Source organism: Neodiprion lecontei, chromosome 7 (assembly GCF_021901455.1).
Source record: "Neodiprion lecontei isolate iyNeoLeco1 chromosome 7, iyNeoLeco1.1, whole genome shotgun sequence".
Lineage (NCBI taxonomy): Eukaryota > Metazoa > Arthropoda > Insecta > Hymenoptera > Diprionidae > Neodiprion > Neodiprion lecontei.
Window position 1 is genome coordinate 7,642,362 of NC_060266.1, and position 21,728 is coordinate 7,664,089.

The 21,728-nt window shown below is 36.0% G+C and overlaps 1 protein-coding gene across 2 annotated transcripts in view; it reads right to left on the reverse strand.

The window, feature by feature from the left end:
• LOC107223201 (locomotion-related protein Hikaru genki) overlaps window positions 1–21,728 on the reverse strand; it is a 59,278-nt gene that overhangs the window by 28,159 nt on the left and 9,391 nt on the right. The window contains exons 2-3 of one of the 2 annotated variants that reach the window (XM_015662814.2): window positions 21,198–21,280; window positions 7,616–7,778 (exon numbers count right to left, since the gene is read on the reverse strand). In XM_015662814.2, the coding sequence (XP_015518300.1) occupies window positions 7,616–7,778; window positions 21,198–21,280 (246 nt within the window). The remainder of the gene's footprint in view (window positions 1–7,615; window positions 7,779–21,197; window positions 21,281–21,728) is intronic. The other variant, XM_046745264.1, reaches the window with a different exon arrangement.

Genomic DNA, 21,728 nt, shown 5'->3' on the forward strand with positions numbered 1-21,728 from the left:
TTCCATTTCTTTGTTCGTCAATAGATCTTCGTAGCTTACGGTTACAGTAATGTGATAAATATTCGATACTCGATTACCTCGTAATAAAATTAGTGAAAGTATAAATTCTCAGTTAACCAATCTCCTCAAGTTTTATGGCGACATTGCATAATTTGAATTCTCCATTCCTTGGAATTTTACCAACTGCCTTTTAGAGTTAAAAATATTTCAGTCTTCATCAATAATTTAAATTCTGAGAAAATGAAGCGACCAATGGGTCTCGTTCAGGCTTAATTAATCGAGAATCAAACCATTCGACTCGGCTTAATAAAATGCCGATCGAAAAATTCACCTCTCTTATGCGTAAAATTCACCTGAAATCCATGCGTAAAATTCTGGAATAGGAAAATAACTAGCTGAATTCACTATTCACCCGATTGCTCTTAAAATGCAACTTATAACGTGTATTCCGTTCGCGTTTCGCTTCACTATAACGAATGGCAGACAAATGAAAAGCGTCAAATCACTGCCAACATTAAGACGTGACTACGCAAAACTTTCCCTTTTTGCTCATTTATCACGATGCTCCCCGCATTATTTTAGAAAACATTGGTATGAATGGGCGTCAACCCTTTCGGGTCAGAGTCGAGGGTTGATATGGAACAACTTTTACCACGTAACTCGTTTCACAAATTATTATAGGAAAATCAGATAAAAGCATGCAGCGAGATTGACAATCTTATTTCACATTGAAAATTAGTTTTGACTGTTTACCGGGATCCAAAAATCAGTCGAAATTTGTTAATAGACTGGGATTGTTTTCTACACAGGGTAAAAATTTTATTTCACTAGCATGATTCATTTAATTTAATGAAACGAACAGTTTACACCAAGTTTTATTTCAGGGGAGAAATGTACAGTCTTTGGGTTAAATCGAGATATGAATTCATTAAGAACTGTTAATCGAGTATTTAAATTATTTTACGTAGTAATATTCACCAAGTTTACATGACATTTGTTTGTCTTCAATCATTGTTGGTTTCTTCAAATGAAATTCTTCCTTTCAAAAAAAGTTTCTTACAGTTCCACTAGATTTTTAACTATACGATTTCTAGTCCGAATAATATTCCTTTGGCTGCAGTGAGTAATTAGTTAATTTCTGTGAATCAAATGAGATACTGAGTGTATATAATAAATGGTACATAAAAAAAAGCCGAATCTTGACCAATCAACTTCGTTGAATCTGATTAATTTTTTCTCAGTGTAGAAAGAGAGGATATAGATTTAGACAATTTTGATCTACATCGTTTATTTCATATGTTATTGGTTTAAAAAACAGAGAGAGAGAGAGTGAAAAAAAAAGATTTGATCAATAAATTCTTAATTTTAACTACTACCGTGAATTTCAATTAAATTTCACGAAATTCTGACCGATGAAAACACTCGAATGTAATAAGAAAAGAAAGCAACAAGATACCCATAAATCTTTATTGAGCAGGAAGTAACGAAGTGACATGCGAGGAATGATGAAGTCTGGGTGAGTTTACTTTAGAAACCGTGAAAGACGGACTTAAAGAAGAGCGGGGTTTACATTCGGAGTAATTAAAAAAATGTCCAAACAACTCCGCGGTTTGAAAGAGGCATAGCGATTGTTAGACGAGCCAGACAAGCGTTGCTGCCACGGAGCAAAACCACGTCTTCGGATTGCCTTTCCAAACACGTAGCCCAGCAGCCCCGTTTCTTCTTCCTTTCTACTTCCTCTTCACTCTAGCTTACGCGATTCTTTTTTTCTCTTCTTTTTTCCCCCTCTCCGTTTCCCTTCTTCTTTTTTCCTCTCGAGTTGCCAGGTGCTCAATAACACTTTTGCAGGGTAATTTTATGCTTTGTTACCCGTTTTAGAGGGGCGTCAAAACGTGCGTATTTGCGACATGTCGTATTTACCGCAAAACCGATGAACATTTTGATGCAGAGAAAAATCGAAAACTTTTTTAACTTCCCGCTTCCGTGTTAAAAAAGCTTATTTCGACTGGCCATCAGCCAGCACTCGAACTTCCAGTTCTCACACTGCAGGTTCCAAGTTCATAGAGAAAAAAAAAATAATAACATCGAGTTCGAATTTCAAACTAAGAATTTTGATTCGTGATCAACGATTTTAAAGTTCTCGGATACCATGTTACATGAAAATATGACGATTTTTTATTTTGAATATATATAATGGATCTACCGTTAGAAATTTTGGAACCCTGACCCTGGATTCGTTATCGGTGACCCAAAAAAACCTTCATCTACCAATTTGTACCAAAATCCTAATATTTTTAGATTTTTTTCCACCATATTGAATCTCCATTTTGGATTTCGCAATCTGACTTGAGATTCGTGACAAGACACCCAACAAACCGACGAGTAGCAATTTTCATACAAATCCAAACGTTTTTATTTTTTTCCAGCATATTGAATACACCAAATGTAAATTTTGCAAATCTGACCTAAGATTTGTGATTAGTGACCCAAAAAACCTCACGGTACCAACTTTCATTCAATCCGCTGATCCATTCTCAAAATATCATCATTTTTTGAACATTTGTTATTCAAATAATTGCAAAAATACTGAACTGATCAGTTTGAAAATGGAAATTCGAAGGCTGGCGAAAAACTAGCCGTAGGTTCACTAAAAGTCTTACAATTAGTAAACTTGTCCTGATCGTAACTTAATTCGATATTTCGTCTCTGGTTTGCCATAATTCGAAAATCCTGCGCCCTATTCTCGTACGTAATAGTGTAAAATTTTTTCGAAGAGGAATTTTCATCCGAGAAAGGTATATCGGTAGCCCCTTCAAAAAATACAACATTGAATACCCATCGGAGTATCCATTCTCGATAAGGTTAGGGTGGAAAAGCCCTGCGGTGAGTCCACAGCAATACGTTGGGGGATTAGGGAATCTTATGGCCATCCAGCCGGTCGCTATACTTATAGATACGATTTTACCCCGCCGAAGAATCCCCCGAGACGTTTTTCACCCGCGCGAACCGTAACATAACCTCAAAACCGTCCTTGGAGCAATGCTCTTGACTTTTATACCAGTTGTTCTGGAAGTTGCTCGATATCTTTCTCCCTCTTTCCATTTTCCGTGTGTATGAAAAAAATTGATCGAAGGCTTTTCTCCTTATCGCATCTTTTTATTCATCAGACTGACTGAGAAAATTATTCAGAGAAGGACCATTGTCCTAAAACGTATGGCAAAAATATTCGCTTGTGGAATATATATTAAATAAAAAATTGAACAACATTTTTTGTCTTTCTTATGATCGAACAGACGGATCGTATAGATGGAATCGCGAGGTTGTAAAAAAGAAAACAGAAATTAAGTGGATGTATAAATCAGCTTCGGGATCATTAATACAGGGCCGCTTTATTAATTCTTCTCGAACCCCAGGATTCATTAATTTTACTCCGTTTTCAGACACTGATTACAGTAATTAACGGACGTCGAACTCATTTTCCATCCAATATTAAACAGATCGAAATCATCATACAACAAGTTTCACGGCTCATCTCGTTTTATTATTGTACATTACAAATAAAAATAATAAAAATTCCACAGAAACGAATTATTTGAGTTCAAAAAGTAATCTGTACTAGAATACTGCGAAATTCTTTCTCTCCGTTTCATCGCAGGGACGAAAGTCATTCACGTAATGCTTCTGTTCTTTTTTTTTTTTTTTTTTTTTTTTTTTAACAGACCAAAAAGTAGCGAATCGCCAAAATTTCAAAGTTCACCCTCGACGATGTCCATAAAAAAAGTTGAACACTGTGGTAATGGCATAATTGGCAAAAGAAATTTTTCGCGGGGTGAAGTAAGAGCGGAGAAATGGAGGGTGTAACTTTTGGAATCCTGGATGAATATTTTATTAATTGATCCGCAGGGTTAAAGGCCGGAGGAACGCATCGCGCTTGTCGTAAGATATTAACGCTCGACAATGTTTTAAGTGCACAATGGAGGCTTGGCTTCTTACCGAGTAAGGATGATTATACGAACGCACAGTAACAACGTAAAGTTTTAAGAGGACGAGAAAGTTCTAAAGCTACATGAAAGTTTATGCCAAAACGTGAAGTCAGCAATAATTCAGCTTGTTGACTTGCTCGTGAGTCGACGGCTTTGAATTAGGCAGAAATGACATTCAATATTTATACGCTAGAGATTTTCGCGGTTTTGAGCTTCGACATAGCAATTAGACTTGCGCAAAGAGGATTTGCGCTGGATACGTGCAGTGGAGTTATCAACTACTGCGATTTAAACAGGTGTAACACACGAAATGAAAGGTAATATGACTTCATGACATTCTCGCCAAATCAACATAGTGAACTTTTAAGCACGTATAAAACTAAAGGACTATTCACTCAGGTATCAAATAACAGACTTTTCCTAACGGGTGAGTAATGATTTTGGGGAATTTCAACCCAGATTCGAGACGCTTAAAATGACTCGAAATTAACTTCAAGTAATTATAAACAGTTTCAAACTAATTTCCAAGAGTTTCAAAGTGATTTCAAGCGATTCTAAATGGTTTCAAACCGATTTGAAGTGATTTCAAAGTAATTTCAAACGAATTTGAAACTAACTGTTTACTCATGGATCAAATGACAGACATTTTCAAACGGGTAAGTAATGATTTTCGACAGTTTCAAACTAGTTTCAAGATGCTTAAAACGACTTGACATTAGTTTCAAGCAATTTCAAACAGTTTTAAATTGATTTACAAGAGTTTCAACCAACCTCAAAGTGTTTTCACGCGATTCTGAATGGTTTCAAACCGATTTTAAGCAGCTTCCAAGTCATTTCAAACGATTTTAAGCATTTTGCTATTTCAACGAGTGAAGAACCCCGAAAATCTGACCGCCTAAATCAAAAGTTAGAAAAAGAAACAAAGCTCGTTTGACGAATTTCCAGCAATGTCGCTGACAATATCAATGACATAACTGACGACGATTCAAACAAAATTTTTACTCTGTCATACAAATGAGTCCATAGAAATTTGAAAAAAAAAAATTGACAATTAAAAGGTGCAAAATGATTCAACTTTGGTATTCTTGGTCCGAATATAATGTATTTGAGCCCATATTACTCGTTGACTAATATCTCTACAAATTTTTTCAAATATATTCAAGAAATCTCACATTATAAGACAGTTCTAATGCTAGAATATCTTAAATATATTTCTCAAGAAAAAAAGAAAGTAAGTGAGACCTGGAAATTAATATGTTGCACAAAATCATCCCAAAATCATCAAAACTGAATGAGCAACACCAGAGTTTAATAATTTTGAACATTTTCACCATGATACCTTTTCTAAAATCTTTTCTATCTTAATTTTATTGTTGTTTGAACTGGTGCCAGATTCATTTCTATTAAAATAAACTATATTGTTTCTTTTGTGTTCACTATCATGGGTGAGTATAACGTCAGTGGGTATTTTTTTTCAGCCCAATAAGCTCTGCGGAGAAACTTCAAGCTTCGATGAAAATCCGACCCGTTTCACGCCGTCTTGACGCCATTCCGCCTCAGCTGTTCACCCATCCAGTTGACGGATGTGGAGCGCATATTTTAATCGAAAAGTTTCGTTATTTACAATGCGGTTTCCAACTGAGCACCACTGCTGTGCAGTCAAGTTCCCCATCGCCCTGTTTTACCGATCCGGATCGTTAGCAGGCGTCAGTGATACAAAATGCAAAATCTGGTGTTCACGATGAAACTTTCGAAACAAAAATTAGGTACATATTTGTTTGTTTAGCATCGATTTTCGCACGTTTGATGATAATATGTCAAACTTGTTTGGTTTCCTTATTATTTCATATAGTTTATTTTATATTTCGAAACACGATGTCCACATTAATGGTGAATTGCTTCTTTATAAATTCTCGATATCTGCAAGAACCGTTGATATGATGCCTTCATTGCAATGTTTACGAAATAATCCAGCTTCACGACATTTGATTTTCAAACTATAATAATCGGTGTTTGTTCCATTGCTTGGTATTACCTTAAGAAACGAAAAAATAAAAAAAAAACGGCGAAAGTAATTTTCACAATTAATTATAATACCTTAAAGTTTAGGTAATGAGAAACTTTCGTCAAACAACTCGATTTCCTTACTCGTCTAATTATCGATTTTTTAACTTTCGAAAACTAGAACAGATTGAACAATAAATTCTTTTCCAAATAACCTCAACATCAAGGCCGAATAAAATTTCGAAAATTTTGCCACTGAAGAGAAAGTCAGTTTTATAATTTGAGGGGACATGAAGAGGTCAGAATACAACGAACAATTCCGGAACCTTAGGGCTGACCTCACGCTTGATTTCCGTTCAGGGTCTCATTGTCAGGCTTAAGAACGGGCAAGCAGAATGTTCCAACCTCTTCAGGGATCGTGAAATCGTGGCATTTTTGCCTCGTTTTGAGTGGAAGCTAAAGTGTACAACAAGGGCTCTTTCCTCGCATTTTGCATGTCGGAGTGTAACACAGAGACGTGTACGGGGAATTCCAGACCATCTTGACCTGTCTACACCCCTAACAATTTTAATCGCATTTCTGGCTTCGTGCTTCGTCTGCAATGTCATGAAAAATACGATACGTGAAATTTTAGATATTCAAAAGAATTTTTCATCTGTTAGTCGTCCAATTGATCAGCAAATTCACTGCTAGCAATAATAACTTCGACAAAATTCACACCGCAGAATTTATGTGGTCAAAGCAAAGTTTTTTAACCCAGAGCGACGATGAGTATGCTTTCGTTTTCGGAGATATGCGAAGATATTTGCAAGTACATTATGAATTTTAATTAGGTAACTGTAATCGGAGTGAAAAAAGTGCTATCGCGTGGAACTAGATACCACGTGCTCCATTTTTGAGTTCAAATAAAAACGACCCCAGAGCTTTGGCAGAATCAATGATTCAGCCCCCAGCTGATCCTGTCTTCCTAAGGGACCTAAGGGGCTATTCACAGATTAGGTCACGCTCTCAGAGCGAGGGGAGGGGATAAGTTGCATTGCGACGACCTGGACAGGGGAGCGAGAAGATACGTACGTCACGCTCTATTGCACTGACAGCGCTCATCTTTATCTACAGCGCTTGGCAATAGCAAGCTGCGGTGAAAATTTGGGAAAATCTGTGGATAAAACCATCGCGCATTCGGTTGCTTTGATCTCGCATCGGTTAAAATGTTTCAATTTGTCAATAAAATACCGGGGAATCAAAAATTGAATGACTCCCAAGAGGAGAATAAACTCGAAAATAGCAAAAATCGTGACCTGCACTGTTGAAAATTCCGAGTAACATTTGTATGAAATTTTACTCACTTTAGTGAAAATGAGGTTAATATTCTTAATCGAAATTTACACTAAATCAAATTAGACTTCGAGCAAACTTACTTATTCTGAATGAAATTCATGTCAACTCTTTTTAAGCTCGTAATTACAATTTGCACGACTCTGAATTACATAAAATCTGGACGAAAATTTTCAAGAGTTTGCATGCCGAGATGCTCTGAATCGTTTCGTATATTCGTTAAAGCTGCGGTGTGGCGTCTATGAGCAAATCCTGGAGTCGCAGGCCGGGCGAATTGGGTTGAAAACACTCACCGGTGTAATTAGAGATGGCCGTTGTAGGAACGCAAGAAGGCAGCTTTCCGTTCCATGTTCCGTTCCGACACTGCAGCAAGGGATCCCCCATGAGCTTGTACCTGCCGAGTTCCCGGCAGCGAACTGAGACCCGGGATCCATGGGGCAGCGTGATCTTGTCAGCCTGGAAAAGCGCCTCGTTTTCAACATCCCTTCCCAGATTGAGAAAAATATAATTTACCGCAGTCACTAGAAAATACTAGTAGAATCGCCACGCGAATGGTTTGAATATTGTTCGAATTACCTATAGAATAAACTAGTCAGTTTGATTAAAGTTAACAATTCTACTGGTTACAATACCACAATACTTTCTAGTTATTGCAACCTTAAATCTATTTGGTTAAATTACTATATTTTTTCTGTCAAATCAGGCCTCATCATCAAATTATCGCAACAGTTACAACTAAACATGGCAAGAGTGACGTTGGCTCAGCTAGAAAACTGAATTTCATTCTTCACCTATAACTATACAACGTGTTTCCAACTAAGCGCCGCAGTATTTTGGGTTGCCTACCGCTGAGGGAAAAAAATATCGGTATTACAGACCTACAGAGTTATCGGTAGGTGGCGTTTCCAAAGTCCTCGTGAGTGAGTTGAAACTGACCGTGTTTGCCAAGTTGTATGAATTTGACTAAGCAGTTGATTCGTTGTTTATAACCTACGCTGAAACGTTCAGTGATCGCGTTCCGGAGTCACGTTAAAGCGATTACATGACTTGACTTGACTAAAGTGAGTATAGGCGTCGGTAGGTTTGTTTTACCGACATCTTTTCCCCTCAGTGGTAGGCAATCCAACATACCGCGTTGTTTACTTGGACGCACGTTGTAGTTTCCGGTTACGATAAGAAATGAAGAATGTTACGGCACTGTACTACCACAACCAGTAAACCACAACTAGCAATTTCCCTCTGTGTGAGTTTCATTTGCTTTGCTGTCGAGGAACTTGAAAGTGGTGCGAAAACTCTGTTCTCTTGCACCTCTGTAATATTATGTGCAACAATCAACACCAGAATTTGTTACCCAAATCTAAACCTATACTGCCATGAATGCAGTTGAAGTTTAGCACTTCTTTAATTCTATAATATGAGAATAAGTTTACCCTAAATGATTATTATCAAATTTAACGAAGTTCGTTGTTATTTGAATTTACTCAGGTACATTTTTTTTTCTTATTAACACAGAGAAGCATTGAACTTGATACTGAACAGGTTAATTTATCGTCACAACATGGTGTTAATAGTTTAAATGTCCTGCGGTTCGCACGGTAAGAATAGTTATAAAAAAGTTATTTCGAATTTCAATTCCTCACACTGAAATTTTGATTAGATATCATTTTTTGTATCATTCAATGGAGATTTTTTTGGCCAAATCAAGGGGATGTATAATATGTAGACCTAGACGAGCCGTACAGAGTGGGGATTCTATCTAAACTTGCGAAGCATGAAAATGAGGCAGTTGAGGGAGTGACTGCATAATTCATAACCCCTGAGTGGGGTCAGTCTTTCGCCTACCGTTCCATTCGCTTTCAAAAATTTTCTTTTTCGGCAGAAAGAGAAAAAAAAATAGTCAAGAAGTATGCTCAAAGTAAAAACTACATACAAGAGAAGTAAATTACAAAATAATCACTAAAAAACTTTGAATGGGTCAGTTACAAGTTTCCAGTTCGATTGGTAACGTACTTGAGATTTTTTCAGCGACGTATCGTTGGAATAACATATATGTATATTGCTGCTTAAAATACGGTTGGAAAATATATAATTGATAAATTAAATGAGAAGAAAAATTGAAACGAGCACGGATGAATTCATCATTTTTGACGTTGGAATTAAAACAGTTTAATACTTTTCGCAACAATCGTCTCCATTTCTTTGACAAAATAATGTCATTCTATAAAGAAAATGCAGTAAATATTTACTAAACTGAGATTCTGATGAATCGAAAAATGATTTTCTATCACCATGCTTTATTATCAGAAGTAACTTTTGAATATTTCCAAAATCACAAGTACGCAAATGCAACCAGAACAAAAAAAAGAAAACTTGACCCGGTAAGAAATTCGAATTATCGTAGGCTGAAATCATCGGAGCTATATACTGTATATCCCGGTTTTTGATGGGAGTTATAAAGTCGTAAAATAAACCCGATTTTGTGTTGCAATTTGGTCAATTTGAAAGGAAAATTTAATCTCAACACACTAGAGATGTCTTCAACAACCAAGGATACTGAATCAAATCAAAGCAAGTCTAATCAGTTTCATAAAATTGGTATAAGATTTTTTTCAAAAAAGTTGTAAAACTTTCAAAATGCTGCGATGTTTTATTCTTGCGTGGGAGGCACTTTTTCGACTTCGGATTGATGGATTTTAAATTAGATGTACTCTCAAATGAGTTTTTCGATTTTTCGAAATTTGAGGAAAATAAACGCATACTTGAGATGGCATATTTTTCAGTCAAAATTCAATATACCCTCTTTTTATTAATTATTTCACCCGATCCTTTTCAGCCCTAATTTAAGTAATAAGAACTAGAAGGAAATATTCCTGCCTAGTGAAGATTTCGTTCATTTGTTTCAATTCGTGAAAATAATACTAAGTGCTTTGAGATTAATGCAAATGTTGAGTATAAAATGTTTCGACAGTTTGCTTTCCTACTTTTCACTGCTGTTACTCAACAATCAAACCCATAAAGGAAACTTATAAAGAACTTCAACCAAAGGTAATGCAAGTTTGAATAATTTTCCAAAAAGTTTCTAACTAAAAGTTTTCGTTACGGCCTGAGGTTCAGATTAAAGAACACCAAGAAACTGGACTGGGTGAAAAATCAGCGCCGTCTGAATGAAAGCTTCGTGTTGAGGCGAGCGGTTTACCAAAAAGCGATGCGTTTTATTAATTTTATAACGAGATAGTAGTACAGTAAGTATTTATCGAATAAATATATTTGTAAACTATGATAATCTCTTCAATAATACGAATACAGAAAATACTAGAATTATGAAAAGAAGCTTAAATATCGATGCTTAATTGAAAATCGCTTAAAAATAGTCGGAAATTTAGTAAATTGATTCGTTTTCACTCTTCGATAAATCATATCATTATAACGACTATTTTCCACGAATCGACGGGAAAACGTTCCTTTTGTTATTAGACAATTTGAGATTGTCATTTATGGATCAATATTGGTGAAACGTTGAGAAAGTAAATATATGATAATGCTAACATAAGAGAAAACGTGTTATCGTGAATAAGTGAAAATTTTTTTGTTTCAACAAAATGAGCCAACCTGAAGTGAAGTAGAGAAATCTACTAGATTTTACACAATTTTGCCACAAAGCAACGATATCTAAGCTATTGTTTGCAATTCCAATATTTCCTATTTTTGAATTTTCAAAGAGATCTGCGTACTTTACAAATATAATAATGTAACGAACACACAATGTACCACCATACTAAAATAAAATAATGAAAGAGAATTGATTATTCGCCAACCAACCTCCTCCTCTACTCTCCAACAAGTGTGCCAAACCAATCTCGCGTTCCATCGATTGATAGATTCACCGTCCAACAGAACCACTACATCCGATTCAGACTTGACGACTAAAGAGGTCTTCAAAGTCAACAGAGAGAAGCTTCGCAAAACGTTTAATCGTAATTAAAATGACCGGAGCGTTTTTCTGCATGGTGCGGAAAATTTAAATACTTAGAATGAAGAATTTTTAGGATGTCAATCGAAACGTATGAGTTAAGCCCGATCCGAGGTTAAATTTTATATTTTTGTATTATTACTAACATAAGATGCGAAATTCCTGCAAGTTTCAGATCTCTAACTCTTTCGGTATCGGAGAAGTATGTTGATCGATTTTTCAACAGTTAATACACCGACTTTCGTACTCAAATTTTTAGCATATTTTTTATACTGCAAAAAAAATTTACAATACGTGTTTTCATAACCCTCACAAATAATAAGACGAAAAAAAAACGCGTTTCCTGGCGAAAGAATTTTTTATTTACGTTCACTAACTATTATACAGAAACAGTTTGGATCTTATATTTTTTCCACGATATGGATACGACGAAATTTTCAACATGAAAATCAATTTATTCACTATTAAAAAATTATTCAATGTATTTCTGTAAAACCGTGAGAACTGACGGTCGGAAACTTGCAGGATTTCAGCATCGTAGTGAATACTACAAATTCGTTTGCCGATAATTGTTGAGAGGAACTAATTGAAAACTTCGAAACCACGTCACAACTCTTATGTAAGTGTAAAAACGCGTATTGTCTATATGTATACATCGAATTCAATTCCTACGAAACTGCAATTCTAGTGTAGTCGCCTTTTGAGCCACCAATTTCTGATCAGTAATGAATATTTTTTGCAGCACGTTTTAATAGCATGCGACAATCGATAGCAAAATTGAAATAAATAATATAATCAAACTTGGTAACCTAAAATTGGTCAAAGTCAAAACTTGGGAATTCTCAAAACTCAACAAGGGTAAGCAAAATTGTCAAAAGAGTTAAATGTATACTAAGCTTCAAATTCGAAAAAATTTTCGGGTACTGATTATAAAATTTATGGTAAAGTTTCAAAAACACAAAATAGCGGTTGAAACTGCTGTAATTGAAAATTAGAAAATTATTTAGTTTCGGGCAAAATTTAGTACTTGAATACGTTTTGAGACTTTGATACCAAATCTGGAGTCAGAAGACAAAAATATAAAAAATTCCGAATGTTGCTCCAGTTCTGTTATCAGTGACGTGCATCAAAGTCCACAAGAAGTTTTTGAAAATAATTAAATGTAAGAAAAATTCATGCATTGGAGGATTAAAAACGCTGATTGCCAACTATGCAGAGATTTTTGCGCAAACTGGGATATTCCACATATAATTGTTACGTTAAATTCAAGAATCTTTTTTACGATCTTGTCATTTTGGAACGAGACGAATAATCCAGTTGGAATTTCACAGGTAGTTTTGACTAAGGGGAGCCAACTGTTGAATTGAACCGTGCTTCGACATTCGGAGAAAAGTTTATTTGAATTCGATAAAAGATTTTTAAGTACCTACAAAAAATTTTTGCACTGCGATTTACAATTAAACCAAAAAGTGTAATTCACTATTAATATCTTACTCAAGTGAATCGGTTTTTCATTTCAAAAATACTACTTTGATTAAATTGAATCCGTTTTTGCTTCAGATTAAACAAACGGATTTGAAAAAGACCGTATTGTTATAAAGCCGTGCAACCTCTTTCTCCGAATGTACTTCTTCCAGATCACCAAACTCCCTCCAAAGCTGGAATGAAACCTGGCAATAAGATACAACGAAATTCCCAGTTGACCAGAATTCCGTACTTCGAAACCCGGCGATGTCGCTTCCGTTTCACTGCGGAGGCTTCGATACTTCAAAGGTGAAAATTTTGGGCAACTACAGCTCGAAGGGCGGCTTCAATAGATTGTTAGAGACACCAGGATGAAAGGGATGAACTCGCGTGTGGAGAAAACTGTCGAGACTATCTTGTTGCTTCAATTGGAATTCACCCAAAATTACGGCCAAAGCCGAAAGTGGCACCAGACAGAGTTCACGGTTTTCCTCCAAAATTACGGTACACGAGCAAGTGTAGCCTGCCATAAATAATTTAAGAACGAATGGGTCCCACAGTTTGATTCTAAATACAGGAATCTCGAGAAAATCTAACCACTAATGTCATCTACGCTAAAAGTCGTAAACAATATTCTTACTATATGAAAGGAATGATTCTCAGCAAAATGGAAAAACACGAGCTAAGACATGAATAATTTGAGAACAGGTTTTATGATTGGAAAATTTGGAACGACTAGACATTGCTGTTTTTTATCAGACTCTGATACTTTTATTTACAAAGTTTATCAAAATTGGATAAAAATACCCGAGCTTAATCGTCTTGAACATTTCAATTACGACAGATTTTTTTCAAGACTGTCGATATCTCAGTTTCTGTCACATCCGAAGTTGCTCAGATTCATTTCTATCGCATAGAACAGATATTATTTTATTCGTCTTCACCGTAACTGTATCAGATAAAATTTCGGTATATTTTTCGAGCAGTCTTTTCACTTTTCCTAACTTCTGATCCAGACTGTGAACGCCCATTCATCCCTAAGCCAAGCCCGAGGCGACGAACGGTGGAAAAGCGTAAAACTCGCGCCGCTCCATCAGCCGCGAATCCGAACTTTGCTGCTTTCCAGAGTTATTTCACGTTTATTTTATTTTCTTTTATTTTTTGAACTTTTTTTTTTTCTTTTTTTTTTTGTTTCGTCTCCCTTTCCTCAAAAGTAAAACACCTCGCAGCGTACATGTAATATAGTATATGGTTGTATACAAGTTTTGGAAGCTGATTGATATTTATAACACACATCCCCGAGCTTTCATGTAATTTTCCACGTGTTGCAAGAGGGGCAGGAATTAACTTTTTCTCTTTGCCCAAAAATTCTTGGCGAACATTTTCCAGTTTTTAGCCACGATGATGCGACGCGTACCGAGATTGAATTAAATTTGCAGACAGACGAAAATTTAATTTCGTCCTAGGACAATTTTAGCTATATAATTATTGTGAAATATTAACTCTATCGACGGAAGAAAGCAGAGTATTTACTAAATGTTAATGCATGTAATGTTCGTTCAATTTCGGTACACAAATTCTACACTCGTGATTTTGAGTTTTACTCAACCAGAGTAGGCATGTTCGTCATCTGTATCGGGAAGTTTGGTAAAAGCTTAGCCGTGTGTGTGATATTATTGTTTAGGTTAACAGTCGAGTCTCGATTATCGTGCGTTTGCCCGCATTTTTAGGCTTCTTTTTAGTTTACAAAAAAAAATTGCTACGAGGCGACTTAGAGGAATTCTTTGCGTCAGATTCAACGATTGCAAATTTGATGCGGTTTCCGAAAAAAATATCCAGTACATGTCACCTGGACTTTTATATAGCTCTTAGAAATCACCTTACCGTATCAATTATCTGATATGCTTAAGGAAATAAATAGTGGAAGCCATTTTTGTAATTACAAATAGAACGAAAATTATCATTCACGTTCTGACACTGAGAATAAATGAACTTTCGTTTCGTGTTACAAATACAAAAAATAATGGAATTTGAAATATTGATAAGTTGGTCTGATTTGAATGCTACGTGATCCAAATCATTGGACATAATAATACAATGTATTTTCAACAAAAGTATACTGTTTTTTGTTTATATACATAAACAATATGTCTGGTTTTGTTCACCTAGATTTAGTTTCATTTGTTGCTCTCACAGGTTTTTTTAAATTCAATCAATAATTCCAATACGACGTATTAGATTCCAATTAATTTACTGTAATCAATACAATGGTTGTTCGATTCACATTTTCTTGTTTGACAACAAGTGAATATTTGATGAAGAATATTTGAATATTTAAGGCGTTCTGAATCCTCTAAATGTTTATTGAAGTCGGATAAAAAAAAATTGTATTTGGGTGAATTTTATTAGAATCAAGTAATTATTTTGGAGATTCGAAACGCTTCAAATTATTTGACTACTCCTCAACCAATATTTACTTGCTGCGATAAAAGAAGGCTTGGATTAATAATTAACAACCATTGCGTTAATCTTGCTAAATTCATCTGATTTTAGTGCGTCTTGTGCGAGTGAAAAGAAAATCATCAAACGAAGAAGATGAGTCGGGGAGAACAAATAAGTATATTATTTATATTCCTCTCTTCTTTTCTCTAAATATATAAAACTCAAAGTATCTCTGTCTGTCTGTCCGTATGCTCGCTTATAACTCCAAAACTTCTGAACCGATTTTAAAACTTCATTTTCCGAACAGCTACAACGCTTACCCAAATTTGAGCCTATATTTTGTATATACAACCAGATCAATAGTTATCGAAATAAAACTACATTCATAATTCAAATCGAAACTCCGGAAGTCACGTTAAAAGGATTATACGAATTGAATTAACCAAAGTGATTATAACTCGGTAGGTCTGTTTTACCGATATTTGTACCCCTTCGTAATAGGCAACCCGATGTACTTTGGTGTTCACTTGGAAACATCTGCGTAAAGCTTATTGCTTTTGTCTATATCTGCCCGAATCTATGTTCGCTTGTAATTCCAGAACTACCGAACCGATTTTGATTCTTTTTCTTTTTTCTGTGAAAAGCTACAATGTTTGGCCAGATTTTAGGCTATATTTCGTTATCTAATCAAATGAATAGTTTCTGAGATAAAACGACATTTGTACGAAATCATATGTGACCGCTGACTAAACTCTCAGATATGGAGAAAAGTTACCATCAACTATTTTCAAAATCTCAATGAAGTGCATAAAAAAGTTCGAAAGAGCATATGGCCATGTCTAACAGTTTTTCAATAATAACCATTTGGGAAATATTAGCGGGCCTGAGCCGTAACGGGCTGCTACTACTTGTATAAAAGCAATTTATTTTTGCTACGTGAGACGTTCTACCCGGGATAAAATTCGGGACAAAATCCCCTATACGCAGGAATGTAAAGTAAAAGCGGAATATGGGATTGAAATGGTAAGTACCTGCGGTGGGCAGGCGGCGTTACGCACCCTGCCTAATGGATTGAGAGGTAGTCAGATGGGGGTCGCCTTATTTGGTTACAAATTGGTCGGTTTTGCCCCAAGGGTTACCAATGAACCGCATTTGCCTGTATCGAGGCCCTTAATAACAGAGGATGAAGTCTTATCTCATACCTTTGTGAACTTTCGAGCCATTCGAGCTTTCGCGGCGTGCAAGAATTGAAACGAAGACGAGGTCCGCGTATCCTTTTTCCTTTACGAACAAATTTTAATCCAATCCAGACGCAATTCACTTTATCGCAACGATTTGAGCACCGTAAGGGTTCCGAGTTTCTTGCCAGGTTACTGCTCACGGATCATGGACTAGATTACTTTTGTACCTTTCCCCCACCCCCGTTTCCACCACCCGCCGCCTTTCGCCCGTCCTTCCAGTGCCGTTAACCCGCTCTATTCCGTTTTTCCCTCTTTACCGTTTCCCCTCTATAACATTCCGTTTTTTGCATTTTCTTGCTGTAGATTCAATTCCGGGTAAAAGTTGGGAAAGAAGAAAAATCCGTGCGAAAAATTTTCACCGAACGTTATTTACGCAAATGATTCGAATTACACAAAAAAAAAAAAAAAGTTTTACAATCAGAACGTTTGAAATTATTAAACTCTGGTGTTTTTCTTCCAAATCCAATCTTGTCGAGCTAATTTTTCTGCCTGATCACATTTCCACACGTTCTTTGAAAAAAAATCCGGGCAGCTCGGACATAGTTCAGTTTTGACGCGTGGGAATGTAATCGTTGACGGAAATCTGTTGCACCTAACTAGCAAGAATCAATTTTCAATTTTCTGTAGGTACAGATGAGTAACTATTTGCAAGGAAAAATTTCATGTAATCACTCTTAATCGATTTTCAAACTAAGGAACCGAAAATCCTTAAAATCTATTCAGAAACACCAGAGTTCTATAATTTTTAAGGTTCTGGCTATAAAACCCTTGTCAAAATTGTTTACATCTCATCGTAGCTTATGTTGTTTCATTCAAATTCACAACCACTAATTACCACATATAAGCTGACGGCAGACGGCTGGAGATTTTTCAAACGATCATTCCTCTTTTTCTAACTTTCGATTTCGTTGGTGCGACCAATTTATCCTCAATAATAAGATCGATGAGGATATTGACGTCTCCTTTTGTTGGCTAAAAACTTTTCTTTCATCCGAGTTGGGGAATGGCCGAAAACAGAAAATTAAAAGATTTTACAATCTTCCACGTTTTGGATTTTGAGTTTTCTAGGTTCGATTTTTTTTTTTTAATTCACCTGAAGTTATCAGAGGTCTCTTGACGTTGTGCAAAAACCACTTGAAAACTGCTAAAATCCAACAACCGTTATAATCCACGCTCACGCGTCACATTTAATTACGTTCGTTTCGGTGATGTTAATTTTACTTAAAGGCTTGTACGAATTTCGAATCTGAAAAGTAATTTTCATATTCAACTGTACCTGATACAGATTTGAATCTGCAATGTAAATTCGCACAAGTTATAATTAATGTGTCCATTTATTACGCGCGATTCCACTGTAATGTTTTTCGGGAATGTTATGTATATGTAAAATATAATACCGAGTCGAAACTTGGAAAGTTTTTGGAAACAGATTTTATTTCCCCGAACTTTGAACGAAATGATAACGCCACGTTAGGGTGTTGAAATATTTTCCATCATATATCATATCACTGTTAACGGATGAAAATTAATTTAGAAAAGATAGCATCGATCCTTCGAAGATACTTAAAAAATCGATTTCACGGTTCTTGTTTTAATCTCCGGACTGGGAGTTTATTGACGCTTTAATATATCGGTTACTGTTATACTTATTACAAAGATGAAAATTCTTTGCGAACGATGGATAAATTGAGGATACATACGGCGTTTCGCTCAAGTTCGTTATCAATCGATGAATAAAACCCAACCGACGGTTATTACAAGAACAGGATATTGATCCCAGTGAATACACAAAGGGAGGACGGATAATGGAAAAATGCAAGAAAATAAGGATGCGGAAGCTCTCCGTTTTCCCTCGCACTTCGTCTCGCCTCGCCCATCCTATCGCTCCAGATCCCTCCGCCATCTCCATAACCCACTACAGGCAATCTTGAAACTATGAATACCTACTCTTATATTTGCGAAAATAGAACGGATAAAGACGGTCTGAGGGTATTGGCGAATCGGTAAAGAAGCTGTATCTAATCAAGCTTAGACGTAGAACCAATCCATCTCGTTCACTGTAGGATGATTTATGAATATCTCGCGATCATTCCGAGGATATTTTTCGACGGTCAATTGGTATTTCAGTGTTTTCTGCGAACGAGACTTTCCTAATTTCTAGTATTTGTTCGTCACTCTTTTCCTATCATTAAAATCTATCCGCCAAATTTTTATGCCGCGTTTTATCGGACGATCAACTCGCAGGTTCCTTATCTCACTGATTTACCGACCGAGTCGAACGCAAATTACTCGATCGATAAAATTGATCTTTAGGAATAATAATCAATCTTAAGAGTTTTTGCACAGATCTAGGATTCCAATTGGCGAATCGGTAAAGCAGCTGTATCTAATCAAGCTTAGACGCAGAACCAATCCATCTCGTTCACTGTAGGATGATTTATGAATATCTCGCGATCATGCCGAGGATATTTTTCGACAGTCAAATGGTATTTCAGTGTTTTCTGTGGACGAGACTTTCCTAATTTCTAGTATTTATTCGTTACTATTTTCCTATCATTAAAATCTATCCGCCAAATTTTTATGCCGCGTTTTATCGGACGATCAACTCGCAGGTTCCTTATCTCACTGATTTGCCGACCGAGTCGAACGCAAATTACTCGATCGATAAAATTGATCTTTAGGAATAATAATCAATCTTAAGAGTTTTTGCACAGATCTAGGATTCCAATTGGCGAATCGGTAAAGAAGCTGTATCTAATCAAGCTTAGACGCAAAACCAACCCGTCTCGTTCACTGTAGGATGATTTATGAATATCTCGCGATCATGCCGAGGATATTTTTCGACAGTCAATTGGTATTTCAGTGTTTTCTGCGAACGAGACTTTCCTAATTTCTAGTATTTGTTCGTCACTCTTTTCCTATCATTAAAATCTATCCGCAAAATTTTTATGCCGCGTTTTATCGGACGATCAACTCGCAGGTTCCTTATCTCACTGATTTACCGACCGAGTCGAACGCAAATTACTCGATCGATAAAATTGATCTTTAGGAATAATAATCAATCTTAAGAGTTTTTGCACAGATCTAGGATTCCAATTGGCGAATCGGTAAAGAAGCTGTATCTAATCAAGCTTAGACGCAAAACCAATCCATCTCGTTCACTGTAGGATGATTTATAAATATCTCGCGATCATGCCGAGGATATTTTTCGACAGTCAATTGGTATTGCAGTTTTTTCTGTGAATGAAATTTCTCTAATTTCTAGCATCTGTTCGTAATTTGGTTCCTATTGTTAAAATATCTTCAATAAATTTGTATACTTCGTTTATTGGACGATCATCTCGCAGGTTTCTTATCTCAATAATTTACCAACCGAATTTAACGAAAAACACACAATCGATAAGATTGATCTTTAGAAATGATGATTAATCTTAAGAGTTTCTACACCAATCTTCTCAAAAAAGACTAATTACTTTCGTCTGTTGCATTTTCTTTCAACTTGTCAAAAACTCTCATCTACAAGTCTGTAACAATTGCGAAAGAGTATCGACGTACGTAATTACAAATATTTGTAATTAGGATTCGTTGAAATCAACCGATCCTTTCTTCTTCTTTGCAGTTATCCTCTAAACTATCTCTAGAGTATCCAATTCACAGTACTCCAAGAAATTAGATCGACGGTAAATGAAATACCTGAACATTCAGAAGGAGAATTTACAAGGATTTTGTAACCTGATGTAAACACTTATGAGATCAATCCTCGTCATGTTCATCTTCAGAAGTTCAAATCGAAGATTTTCCTGCAACTTTTGATGATACTTGTTAAAAATTTTGCTTCCAGGTATCCCAGAATAAAACAGTAAAACCTGAATTTAAAAAAACAACAAATTTAGAGTTAATCATTTTTCGTTAATGCTTAAAAAATCACAAATTTTAATAATTCTCAAAGTATCTGCAGTAACTAGAGCATTCAAAAACTATATCAGAGATCATCAGAATCTCTACTACGTAAAACTTCGGTTGAAAAATGTGTCACATCCAATTCCATTGTTATATTGATATAATTTATATAGGGTTGATAAATTTACCGACTCAATTACATGATCTCGACAATTTCAATTAGTCGCCTCTCTATTGATTCAACAATTTAATCACGTAGCGTCCCAGTGCGTCAATTATCCGTAATATCGATCGATTGATTCGTTAGTTCGGAAATAGGTTGCGCGATTAAAGTGGACAGAACCGAAGCGTTCTTTCCCAATCCTGTTCTTCGGATTTCGCACAAATTTTCTCAATCAATTAACAACATTTCCTCATCATGATATTTATTTGCACGATATTTGGTACAAGAGAAGCAAAGCTTCAAGCTCCCTTTTAGTCTGCGTAAATTATACGTCGCCGGGTACATAATTTGATTATTATTTAACCCCGGCACGCCGTTGTCAACCATTTGCGCATAATGCAAACGCGCTCTCGAACCTGCTTCAAACTTCACGGCTGCATCATCAGCAGCGCTAACAAATATTGGCATATTACGGGTGCAGCATCCGTGATAGGTACACGAGTTACCCGATTTTCCATACTCCGTTTGCAAATCGACAATACACTCGAGGTTTTATGCGAATAAGGGTCGCGTCGTCTCAATTTTAAACTGACGTCCCGAGCGTTTTAGCATCCCCGAGAATTGATACGTTCACGAGTTTATGCAGCTTGCTGGCGTCGCACGTTTTCTACTATTCTTACGGAGATAAATCTTACCGATATCGTGAGGTTCTTGTAGGTGACGATGAGCAGCGGGTGCATTCCTTCGAGCTTGCATCCTTGGTGGTGATTCTCATTTCCTGTAACATAAACGAGATTCTTCGCTAGTGGATGAAACGTCACAAAATCGACAAGTCAATTTCATCAAGAATTATTCTTGTACCTGCGGTGTGTCCGATACCTTGGTTACACAGATTTCTTTCACTTTACGGACAAAAATAGAGATCTCAGAGAATGTTTGGTCTGTCAGGGAATTTTTTGTTTCACCAGTGAAGTATAGTTTATCGGAACACTCATCGGTATGTTATGTACCAAACACTTTGTGAGTTCCAACAATATTCAAGCAGTCTTTTTAACGATACCTGTTTTACTAAATTTTTCTAGTTACTGTAACAAATGAAATTTTTCTCAGTGTATCACTATGGAAGTTTTTGATATTATTTGTTGCATTAGTTTTTAATCTCGACAAGTTGAAAATACTATTTTCCCCCGACATCATGACTGACAAAAATGTTTTTTAAGCTTCAG